The sequence below is a fragment of the Stenella coeruleoalba genome, assembly GCF_951394435.1.
Source record: "Stenella coeruleoalba genome assembly, chromosome: X".
Classification (NCBI taxonomy): domain Eukaryota; kingdom Metazoa; phylum Chordata; class Mammalia; order Artiodactyla; family Delphinidae; genus Stenella; species Stenella coeruleoalba.
Window position 1 is genome coordinate 39,956,320 of NC_137152.1, and position 12,048 is coordinate 39,968,367.

At 46.9% G+C, this 12,048-nt stretch overlaps 1 protein-coding gene across 1 annotated transcript; it reads left to right on the forward strand.

Moving 5' to 3' along the window:
- The first annotated feature begins 1,802 nt into the window (after nucleotides 1–1,802).
- On the forward strand, nucleotides 1,803–4,919 carry EZHIP (EZH inhibitory protein). The gene has a single exon (XM_079910954.1). The coding sequence runs from the start codon at nucleotides 1,908–1,910 to the stop codon at nucleotides 4,458–4,460; it is 2,553 nt and encodes an 850-aa protein (XP_079767080.1). The 5' UTR covers nucleotides 1,803–1,907; the 3' UTR covers nucleotides 4,461–4,919.
- The last annotated feature ends 7,129 nt before the right edge of the window (nucleotides 4,920–12,048 follow it).

The window sequence follows — 12,048 nt, forward strand, 5'->3', positions numbered from 1 at the left end:
GTCAATTTCATCATATTCTACATTCCATTTCAAATCCATTTTCTACTCTCTATTATTTAACACTCCAAACACCATTCCATTCTATTTCTGTGTTGGTTCAGTCCATTTGTTCATCCATTCCACTAAATATCCCATTCCATTCCACCAAAATCGCTGTAACAGCAACTTTCAGAAGAACCACTTTCCTAAATTCTTATCAAAGAATTACAAATGTGTATGGCCTGTATTCAGAATATCCTTTTCTGGGAATTTATCCACAACAAGTTCACATTCGAGGATATGAACAAATTTTAGTAAAAAGGATATGTCTTACATTGATGTGTTATAGAGAGTGAAAAGTTGGAAACAACATAAATGTTGATCAATATAGCAGTTTGAAAAGGTAAGCTTCCTGGACTTCCCTGGTGGTGCAGTGGCTAAGAATCTGCCTGCCAATGCAGGGGACACAGGTTTGATCCCTGCTCCAGGAAGATCCCACATACCATGGAGCAACTAAGCCCATGTGCCAGAACTACTGAACCTGCACTCTAGAGCCTGATGAGCCACAACAACTGAGCCCACATGCCACAGCTACTGAAGCCCTCACACCTAGAGCCTGTGCTCCGCAACGAAGAGTAGCCCCCGCTCACAGCAACTAGAGAAAGTCTGCCCGCAGTAGCGCGAAGACCCAACTCAGCCAAAAATAAATAAATTTATTTAAAAAAAAAAAAGAAATGTAAGCTTCCTCCATAAAAGGAATATTTTGTAGTTACACAATGGCCTTGTGGAAATGTATTTATTGACATGGAAAGTGTGTTTTCTGGACACAATAAGCAGGTTACAAAATAATATGTATGCATGAATAATTCCATTTTTATAAAACAAAAGGACTTTGAATTATTTATGAATAGCCGTTCTACCAAAAAATAATTAAACATTCCCAGTACTTGCCTGCTGGTCTGTGGGAATCTAGGTTCTAGTTTTCCTACATTTACTTTTGTTTTGGGTACTGAACATGCAGTAATAATGACTTTTATAATAATGACTAAAAATGTGTCCAAATATTGCACTTCAAGCCTGTGCACCACACCATATTTATATGGACAGAAACTAGAGAGTAGGTCAAATAAATTAATGTACGTTCATCAGTGGATTACTATGCAGCTCATACAAATGATGATGCATCTTTAAGGACAGCATCACCCTTAATCCCAGGCAACCTGTCTGTGTTCAGGGAGCAGGGCAGGGGGAAGCATCTTGCTGAAGAATTAACTTCCCCCCCGTCCCGCATATGTGGCAGCATACTGAACATCCTGAGCCAAGACCCCCTTGTAGGACCCATCCGTTTGCTCGCTTTCAGGCCGCTCTCCAAGCAAACCTTCCTGTGGGGTCATCCAGATGCCCGGAGCAGTTCCAGGACCGTCCCCTCCAGGGTCACAGTTACGGGTGCAGTGTCCTGATTATATTCCAGGAGGGACACCTGGCTAAAGGTTGAACCACCAGAGTGGTGCTATAAGCTAAGCTGATTCGGCGTGACCTGAATCATTTATATAGACAGGCTTGTGGCCCTCAACCCGTCTTTCGAGACGCACACACTCCTAGGGTAAGGATGGGGAATTCCCAGCATTGACCCAGCCTGCTGAGCAGGGTGGGGCGGACCAAACTCCTGACATGTGGAGCACACCCTCCTGTTTGGCGCTAGGTGGAGCCAAGTTGGCCCCCTCCCTGGGAGATGAAGGTCACGTGACATCCAGCCCACCAATCAGAAGCGAAGACTCCACAGGGCCCGCCCATCTTCCTCCCTCTTGGCGCCCGGAGCTTCTCTGAGGTAGCCTCGGCCGCCGCGCTCTCCTGTTTCTGAGTGAGAACCTGGCCTTGTGGCCACCCTGTCGTGCTGTGAGAAGAAGCAGAAGCCACAGCAGGGTGAGATGCCCGCAGGGCGGAAGAAGAAGGTCGCCTCTGCCCCTGACGACACCCGTGGGACTGAAAACCCTGATCCCGGTGCCTTGGTCCCCACAGTCTCGAGCAACCCATCTCCGTCAGGTGGCAGCGCCCCAGGCAGTGACACAGCAGGTTCCTCATCCTGCGAGGTGGCTGCTGCTGGCGCCATTTCGCTCACTGGGGAGGACCCGGGGCCCCCCTCCATGGACAGTGTGCAGGAAGGGGGGTGCCCCGACCTCCATGGCGGCGGGAGTCCCCACGCGGAGCTGAGCTGTGTGGTGCCCAGGAGGGGCCAAGGCGTCCAGACAATGCCTGTGCTTAGTGGGGCCGCCGTCTCGCAAGCCGCTTGGGGCGCTGGCCAGCGTCCGACCCAGACCACGAGCCCAGGGAATGGACGTGGGAGGAAACGGCCCAGCCGCGAGGAGGCTTCCGGGTCTCTGAAACTTCCACGGCGCTGTCTGTTTTCCGGAGGTGAGGTGTCCCCGTGGTCGGCGTCTTCGCCGCCATCTTCTCCAAGGTCTGAGCCCAGCAGCGGCGGCCATTTTCAGGTTTCTCTGTGGAGCCACGCATCACAGCCAGATCCTGTCCTCCAAAGCCAGGCTAAAGCACCAGGCCCTGCTCTCCGCAGTCAAGCAGTCAGACCAGGTCCAGCCCTCCGCCGCCGCGCCACCCAGTCTGGCCCTGCTCTCCGCAGCCGTGCATCGGTGCAACGCCTTGCTCGCCGGGGCCGCACCACCCCGTCGGGTCCCGTTCTCCGCAGTCAGGCAACCAGGCTAGGCCCTGCTCTCCGTAGCCACGCATCCGGGTCCAGCGCTGCTATTCGTAGCCGTGCAGCTGAGCAGAGCCCTACTCACCACCACCACCTTGCACCCGAACCAGGCACAGCTTGCTGCCGTCTATCCAGGCAGGGCGCTGCTCTCTGGCGCCAAGCATCAGCACCAGGCCCTGCTCATCGCCACCGCCGTGCTTCCACGCCAGGCCCTGCTTCCCGCCGCCGTGCATCTGGGACAGGTGCTGCCATCAACAACGACTCCAGCTCACCAGGCCCTGCTCGTCGCCGCCGCCGCCGTGCTTCTGCGCCAGGCCCTGCTTCCCGCCGCCGTGCATCTGGGTCAGGTGCTGCTGTCAACAACCACTCCAGCCCGCCAGGCCCTGCTCGTCACCGCCACCGTGCTTCTACGCCAGGCCCTGCTTCTACGCCAGGCCCTGCTTCCCGCCGCCGTGCTTCTGCGCCAGGCCCTGCTTCCCGCCGCCGTGCATCTGGGCCAGGCGCTGCTGTCAACAACGACTCCAGCCCTCCAGGCCCTGCTCACCGCCGCCGCCGTGCTTCTGCGCCAGGCCCTGCTTCCCGCCGTCGTGCATCTGGGCCAGGCGCTGCCATCAACAACGACTCCAGCCTGCCAGGCCCTGCTCGTCGCCGCCGCAGTGCTTCTGCGCCAGGCCCTGCTTCCGGCCGCCGTGCATCTGGGCCAGGCGCTGCCGTCAACAACGACTCCAGCCCACCAGGCCCTGCTCGTCGCCGCCGCCGTGCTTCTGTGCCAGGCCCTGCTTCCCGCCGTCGTGCATCTGGGCCAGGCGCTGCCATCAACAACGACTCCAGCCTACCAGGCCCTGCTCGTCGCCGCCGCCGTGCTTCTGCGCCAGGCCCTGCTTCCCGCCGCCGTGCATCTGGGCCAGGCGCTGCCGTCAACAACCACTCCAGCCCGCCAGGCCCTGCTCACGGCCGCCGCCGTGCTTCAGTGCCAGGCCCTGCTTCCCGCCGCCGTGCATCTGGGATAGGTGCTGCCATCAACAACGACTCCAGCGCACCAGGCCCTGCTTGTCGCCGCCGCCGTGCTTCTGCGCCAGGCCCTGCTTCCCGCCGCCGTGCATCTGGGCCAGGCACTGCCATCGACAACCACTCCAGCCTGCCAGGCCCTGTTCTCCGCAGCCGCACGACTCCAGGCTTTGTCCTCTGGAGCCGCGCCACCCAGCGAAGATCAGCCACTAGCAGGAGCCCTTCTCTGCCTTCATCCCCTGCGTTCGACTTAAGGCTAGCCTTCGAGGGAAGCTCAAGCTCTTCTGATTTTGAGGTCCCAAACCTTGCTACCCAGCAGGTTTGGCATGCAGTTCGTATGCGTGCCTCCTCACCGTCACCGACACCTCCTGAGTCATATGGTGAGGGTTTCTCCTCCTCCTCCTCCTCCTCCTCCTCCTCCTCTTCTTCCTCCTCCTCCTCCTCCTCTTCCTCCTCCTCCTCCTCCTCCTCCTCCTCCTCCTCCTCCTCCCCCTCCCCCTCCCCCTCCCCCTCCCCCTCCTCCTCCTCCTCCTCCTCCAACTCTGTTCTTTGGTCTCTGGACCAGAGTCCCTCCTCCTCCTCCACTAATTCTTCTGGCACGAGTTCCAACTGGTTTACTGGCCTGAGGTCCATCTCTACTCCTAGCCCCGCTAGCCTTAGGCGCATCTTTCTGCCTGAGTGTGATGTCCCGAGCCCTCTCTTTTCAGGAGAGCCGGCTGAAGTAGGGAGCATGCCTCCCTCTCCTACATCTCCTATGTTGTGATCCTCCATGAGCATACTCATAAGGCCTGCAAAAGAAATCAACATCCACCCACTGTCCTGAATGGGCTGCCTGCTCTGCCAGTTAACTGTGAGGTTTCCAAGTGCTCTAGCTATTAAGCAACATCATGAGCAGTTTTGAAGTTGTTGTTTGAAGAGGCAGTTTTGAAGTTGTTGTTTGAAGAGGCAGTTTTGAAGCCTCCCTTCCCCATAATGGCACTACCTAGCACTTATCTGCTGTTGGCACTTGATTCCAGTACCCCCTTATCCCCCAAAAGGGCCTGCCTTGGCCTCTGAGATTTCCCTTTTCCAAGTTGCCTTTCCCTAATTAACTTTGTGTGTGAACAAATTAAAATGTTGGTTTCATTTAAAAATTGTAGCATTTTTTATTGTCCAAAAAACAGTTAATCCTGTGTTTTATTTAGAGAACTTAAGAAAGTTGTTGGCATACTAGCTTACTCATTGGAAGGGAGGGTGAATAAAATATTATCCTAGCAATCATTTATTTCCACTGTCTAACATGGAGTTCTGTCCAGGAAAATTCCATTTATATATTATATATGCTCTTTACATAGGTGATTTGCAACTGTGGACAAGAAAAGGGGGCAGGGTTTAACTCAAGGTGGCTAGAGAAAAGGAGGGGCGATGGAGATATCCAGGTTGAAGAAAGAGGCAGGGCATGACCCTGTATGGATAGGGAGAATACTTCCTCCTCAGATGGGAGTAGGGGGTGCTAGAAGGAAGACTCAGGATCAGGAAGGGGGAGAACAGCAGGAGTCAGGAGCAGAAGGGGGAAGGTCTCAGTTTCTAGGGGAGAAAAAAATTTATGTTGGGCACAGGGGTTCCTGAGGTCTGTGGGGCTCTAGAGGGGAGGGGAAGGTATGGGAGAGTGATTCAAGGTTAATGAGTATGTAAAAATGGTCATATATTTAGTGAAAATTGTGTTAATGGATAATCCCATTTAAAAAATTATTGTGACTGAGTGTGAGCAGATATGCGAGGGTGAGTATGTATGTGTGTGTGTGTGTGTGTGTGCACATATAGACATATTTGGAGACAACTGGATGGACATACACCGTGTCACCCTGTGATCAGGGCATATATCTCATCTTTGGAATAACTGGTGGTATGGTCTTCTATGTTCTACATTTTCCACCATGACCATATTGCTGGTTCTATGATGAAACTCAACTCAGCTGTTTTTTTAAGAAGTTTAGTTGTAGAAACATGGTAGGAGACCACATTAAAAGAATAGAGTGAAAAAAATTTAAACCAAACCAGTAAAAGGAAACTCCTCCCTACTTTCCCATATTTTTTTCTCCTTGCTTTTCTGGTATGTGGCTGGTACTGGCATAGTACTGGCCAAGAAGAACCCTCTTCCTGGGCCCCACATTATAAAGGTTCCCACGCAGGCCCTCTTCGTGCTGTATTCAGACCACAAAGCTAGGGACATTGACCACAAGGACAATGGGATGTTCTCACCAGGTCCCAACACCCTACAACATTTGTGTAAAACGTTTAGGTTTCCTTATTTCCCGAGGCTGCTTCTAGGTCCTGTAAGGCCTTACTTTCAGGGTCCTTCCTAAGGAAGGGAGGTCTGGGCCTATGGTATGCAAACTCGGGCCCAAAAGGTGGCCAAGTGGCCACTGTAGAATCAAAGGGTAGACAAAGCTTGGAGATGTAGGCTGAAGTGTTCTCTGGGTTAGGTGTGAGCGATCTCTTGGTGTAGGACATAGCTGGCAATGGGAAGAGATCAAGGACATGGACCAAGGGCCTTCATTTGTACTTTTGTGCCAGACATACTGCAAATGTTAGCGACTGCCCTGGATGTATAGTTAGCTCTGTAGCCCAGCCTCAGAGAGTTAGAGACACTAAGGGATATATCAATATATTTAGGAAGCCACATCTTGTCCCTGGAAGTGGCTCTGACCATACAACAACATCAATATCTCAGATGTTGAGGGAAGCAATAGTTCAGGTCCTAGGTTTGGTCCTTCCTGCAGTGAGCTAGCATTCAGTGGGCTGAATCAGAGATGCCACCACTCTACTGCACATTAATGTTTTAGTGCATCTCTTGGGCATTTGATCTGTTTGGGAGTGGACCTCAATCCAGTGTCCTTAACTCAAGCCCACCATACTAAAATTTACATAGCTGCTATTGACCATAAGCATTTCTTCCTTCTCTGGACCCTCCCCATGAAAGTGTCAATTGTCATCACATAGCAGACCTTCATTCTGCAAAATCCAGTGGACAATTCCTAGATTTCATCTTTTTTTTTTTTTTTTTTTTTTTTTTTGGGCTGTGCAACACGTGGGATCTTAGTTCCCTGACCAGGGATTGCACCTGGGCCCTTGGCAGTCCTAACCACTGGCCCACAAGGGAATTCCCTGTACACTTTAAATTTTTTTTCGTTAATTGTGATAAGATACATATAACAAAATTACCATTTGTAAGTGTACGGTTTTATGGCATTCACTGTTATGCAACCATCACCACATTCCATCTCCAGAATTTTTTCATCTTCTCCAACTGAAACTCTGTCCCATCAAACCATAACTCCCCATTCCTCTCCTCCTGAAGTCCCTGGCAATCAACATTCCACTTTCTCTTTCTATGGGTTTGACTACTCTTTTTTTTTTTTTTAATATTTATTGATTTGGCTTTGTCGGTCTTAGTTGCGGCACACAGGCTTCTCTCTAGTTATGGCGCTTGGGCTCTCCAGTTGTGGCGCTCGGGCTTAATTGCCCTGTGGCTTGGGGGATCTTAGTTCCCCGACCACAGATCGAACCCACTTCCCCTGCATTGGGAGGCAGATTCTTAACCACTGGACCACCAAGGAAGTCCCTGTTTTGTTTTTGGATAGCAGCCATCCTAATAAATGTGGGGTGATATCTCACTGTGGTTTTGATTTGCATTTCCTTAATGATTAGTGGTGTTGAGCATCTTTTCGTATGCTTGTTGGCCATTTGTATATCTTCTTTGGAGAAATGTCTATTCAAGTCCTTTGCCCATTTTTAAAATCAGTTTTCTTGTTGTTATTGAGTTGTAGGGGTTCTTTATATGTTCTGGAAGTTAGCCTCTTTTCAGATATATGATTGGCAAATATTTTCTCCCATAGGTTGCCTTTTCACTCTATTTAAACTGTGTCCTTTGATGCAGAAAGTTTTCATTTTGATGTAATCCGATTTATCTATTTTCACTTTTGTTGCTTGTGTTTTTAGTGTCAAATCCTAAAAATCATTGCCAAACCCAACATCATGAAGCATTTTAAAAAAATTTTATTTATTTTATTTGTTTATTTATTTTTGGCTGTGTTGGATCTTCATTGCTGCACACGGGCTCACTCCAGATGCGACGAGCGGGGGCTACTCTTCATTGCAGTGCACGGGCTTCTCATTGCAGTGGCCTCTCGTTGCGGAGCATGGGCTCTAGGCACGTGGGACTTCAGTAGTTGTGGCTCGCTGGCTCTAGAGTGCAGGCTCAGTAGTTGTGGCGCACGGGCTTTGTTGCTCCTCGGCATGTGGGATCTTCCCGGACCAGGGCTCGAACCTGTGTCCCCTGCATTGGCAGGAGGATTCTTAACCACTGCGCCACCAGGGAAGCCCTAGATTTCATCTTAATTCACCTTTTGGCAGCATTTCACCTTTTGGCAGCATTTGACACAGTTAATCCTTCCCTTTTCCTTTATATATGTTCTTCTTTAATCTTTAAAGACTGTTCTCTTTATGTCCACCCCACATTCTCCTAGACCTTTCTCATTTTCCACACCTCTAAGTGTTGGATTGGCCAAGGCCTCTGTTTTTTTGCCTTTTTTGCCCTTTTTTTTTTCCTATACACATTTACTTCCTAGGTGATTCCATCTAGTCTCACATCTCTGAGTATTGTTTTAGGCTGGTGAATCAAAATATTGTATATCCACTCCCATCTATTCCCTTGTACTCCAGTCATGTATATCCAGTTATCTAATTGACCTTTCCACTTGAGATGTCTAAAAGGTGTCTCAAACTTCAGTAATATGGAGTTCTGTCCAGTAGAAATATAATGCTAGCCACACATGTAATACCGTTTTCTAGTAGTCACATTTAAAAATGCCTAAAGAAACACATTTAATAATTTATTTAATTTCATCTATCCAAAATATTATTTCAACATGTAATCAATATAAAAATTATTGAGATATTTATTTTTTAGATAAAAAATATTTTTTATTGAAGTATAGTTGATATACAATGCTGTGTTAGCTTCTGGTGTACAGCAAAGCGATTCAGCCATGCATATATATACACACTATGTTTCATATTCTTTCCCATTCTGGTTTATTACAGTATATTGAATATAGTTCCCTGTGCTGTACAGTAGGACCTTGTCTATGTATTTTATACATAGTAGTTTGTATCGGCTAATCCCAAACTCCCAGTTTATCACTTCCCTACCCCCTTTCCCCTTTGGTAACCATAAGTTTGTTTTCTATGTCTGAGTCTGTTTCTGTTTCATAAATAAATTCATTTGTGTCATATTTTAGATTCCATGTATAAGTGATAACACATGGTATTTGTCTTTCTCTTTCTGACTTATTTCACTAAATAATTTATGAGATATTTAAAATTTTTCCTACTAAGTTTTCAAAAGCTGGTGTGTAATTTACACCTGCAGCGTATCTCAGCCACATTTCAAGTACTCAATAGCTACAAGTGTGGACGTGTGTATACAGCACAGTTTTAGACCTTCTCATTTCCTTAGTCTCTCTTATTCATTTCCTACTGAATCATGATTCCAGTTCCAGAGGTTTCTCATATGCTGGGCTCCTGTCCTAGAATGGAGCCCTGAAGTGTCAGTTTTCAGAGTTCGCAGGGGCTATGATGCTTCAAGCCCCTTTAGTGCCTTTTCAGCTGGGCTCCTTGCACTTACCTGGTATTGAAAAGGGCAGAAACCCTGCCAGTTTCAGTTTCTCTTTCCAGTGAGCTGGCTAGTTTGTGGTTCTCCTATTATCAACTTAGTAAAATGCTGTGCTGTTACTTCTTTTTCTTCCTGCGCAGACACCAGTACCATGTAAGTAATGCAACTTTTAGTGGTTTGTCCTCATCCACTTCAATTTTGGAGGCTGAGGGGACATCTTATAATCTAGATTTGTTGAAAATATTATTCATGCATTTTGCTTTTGCTCTCTAGTTGCTCTGTTTTTATGTGTTTGGAGAGATCAAAAAGCTATATAGCCACTGACGCCACCATCTTCCCAGAATCTCTACCACCAAGTGTCCTTACTCCTTGAAAAATGTTCCACCCAGTCAACCCTTTGGTAGCTCTGAAGGAACACAGTGGGATTCATCATCTGTACTAAAATGGAAAAAAGAATTAAATTCAGGAATTGGAACAAAAACCTATTGGGCATGCTACTAAAAATCATTAGAACTAAAGGAATTATTTTTGAGAACACATTTTAAAAACTTTTACTTTGTTGTGTTACTCTGTTGGCTTACAAACTGGCCCCTGTACATGAAGGGCAAGGAGAGATGGAAGAAAGAGACAGACCGCTCCAGGTAGGTAGGTGGCACTTTAGTAAGCAAAGAACTTACTTTTTTTTCAAAAAATATTGGCCTTTCACATTTAAGTATTTATTTATTTGGCCGCACCATGTGCCTTGTGGGATCTTAGTTCCCCAACCAGGGACTGAACCCAGACCCTTGGCAGTGAAAGCACAGAATTCGAATTACTGGACCGCCAGGGAATTCCCCACAAGGGACTTACATTTGAGGCTTGTCTTGGGCAGCTGCAAAACAGTAGATCTCCATACCTGCTTCCCAGAATCTTAAAAGTATACATAGAGGCCTTAATGGGGTTCGGTCACATATACCAACCAGATGGTCTCAACATCACATTACTGTCTCAAGGCTGTGACCTTGAAAACGGCTCTAGCTTTGAGAATGGTGGACTGAAGGTACATTCCAAGGACTGGAGAGGGGATGAGGAGCCTCTGATTGCCCAGGTCCAGCTTGAGAGTCAGCAGTTGATCACGTCCTCTTGATGACCTCCACCAACATACTAATTCTTCTTTTATTTAACATCTTTATTGGAGTATAATTGCTTTATGTGGTGTGTTAGTTTCTGCTTTATAACAAAGTGAAACAGTTATACATATACATATATCCCCATATCACTTGCCTCTTCCCTCTCCCTCCCTCCCACACTTCTCATCCCACCCCTCTAGGTGGTCATAAAGGACAGAGGTGATCTCCCTGTGCTATGCGGCTGCTTCCCACTAGCTATCTATTTTACGTTTAGTAGTGTGTATAATGTCTATGCCACTCTCTCACTCTGTCCCAGCTTCCCCTTCCCCCTCCCCATATCCTCAAGTCCATTCTCTAGTGGGTCTGCGTCTTTATTCTCATCTTGCCCCAAGGTTCTTCATGACCTTTTTTTTCAACATTCCATATATATGTGTTAGCATACGGTATTAGATTTTTCTTTCTCGCTTACTTCACTCTGTATGACAGTCTCTAGGTCCATCCACCTCACTAAATGTAGCTCAATTACATTTCTTTTTATAGCTGAGTAATATTCCATTGTATATTTGTGCCACATCTTCTTTATCCATTCATCTGTTCATGGACACTAGGTTGCTTCTATGTCCTAGCTATTGTAAATAGAGCTGCAATGAACATTTTGGTACATGACTCTTTTTGAATTATGGTTTTTTCAGGGTATATGCCCAGTAGTGGGACTGTTGTGTCGTATGGTAGTTCTATTTTTAGTTTTTGAAGGAACCTCCATACTGTTCTCCATAGTGGCTATATCAATTTACATTCCCACCAGCAGTGCAAGAGCGTTCCCTTTTCTCCACACCCTCTCCAGCATTTATTGTTTCTAGATATTTTGATGATGACCATTCTGACTGGTGTGAGATGATTTCTCATTGGAGTTTTGATTTGCATTTCTCTAATGATTAATGATGTTGAGCATTCTTTCTTGTGTTTGTTGGCAATCTGTATATCTTCTTTGGAGAAATGTCTATTTAGGTCTTCTGCCCATTTTTGGATTGGGTTGTTTGTTTTTTTGTTATTGAGCTGCATGAGCTGCTTGTAAATTTTGGAGATTAATCCTTTGGCAATTGCTTCATTTGCAAATATTTTCTCCCATTCTGAGGGTTCTCTTTTTGTCTTGTTTATGGTTTCCTTTGCTGTGCAAAAGCTTTGAAGTTTCATTAGGTCCCATTTGTTTATTTTTGTTTTTCTTTCCTTTTCTCTAGGAGGTGGGTCAAAAAGGATCTTCCTGTGATTTAGGTCATAGAGTGTTCTGCCTATGTTTTCCTCTAAGAGTTTTATAGTGCCTGGCCTTACATTTAGGTTTTTAATCCATTTTGAGCTTATTTTTGTGTATGGTGTTAGGGAGTGTTCTAATTTCATTCCTTTACAGGTAGCTGTCCAGTTTTCCCAGCACCACTTATTGAAGAGGCTGTCTTTTCTCCACTCTGTATTCTTGACACCTTTATCAAAGATAAGGTGACCATAGGTGCGTGGGTTTATCTCTGGGCTTTCTATCCTTTTCCATTGATCTATATTTCTGTTTCTGTGCCAGTACCATATTCTCTTGATTA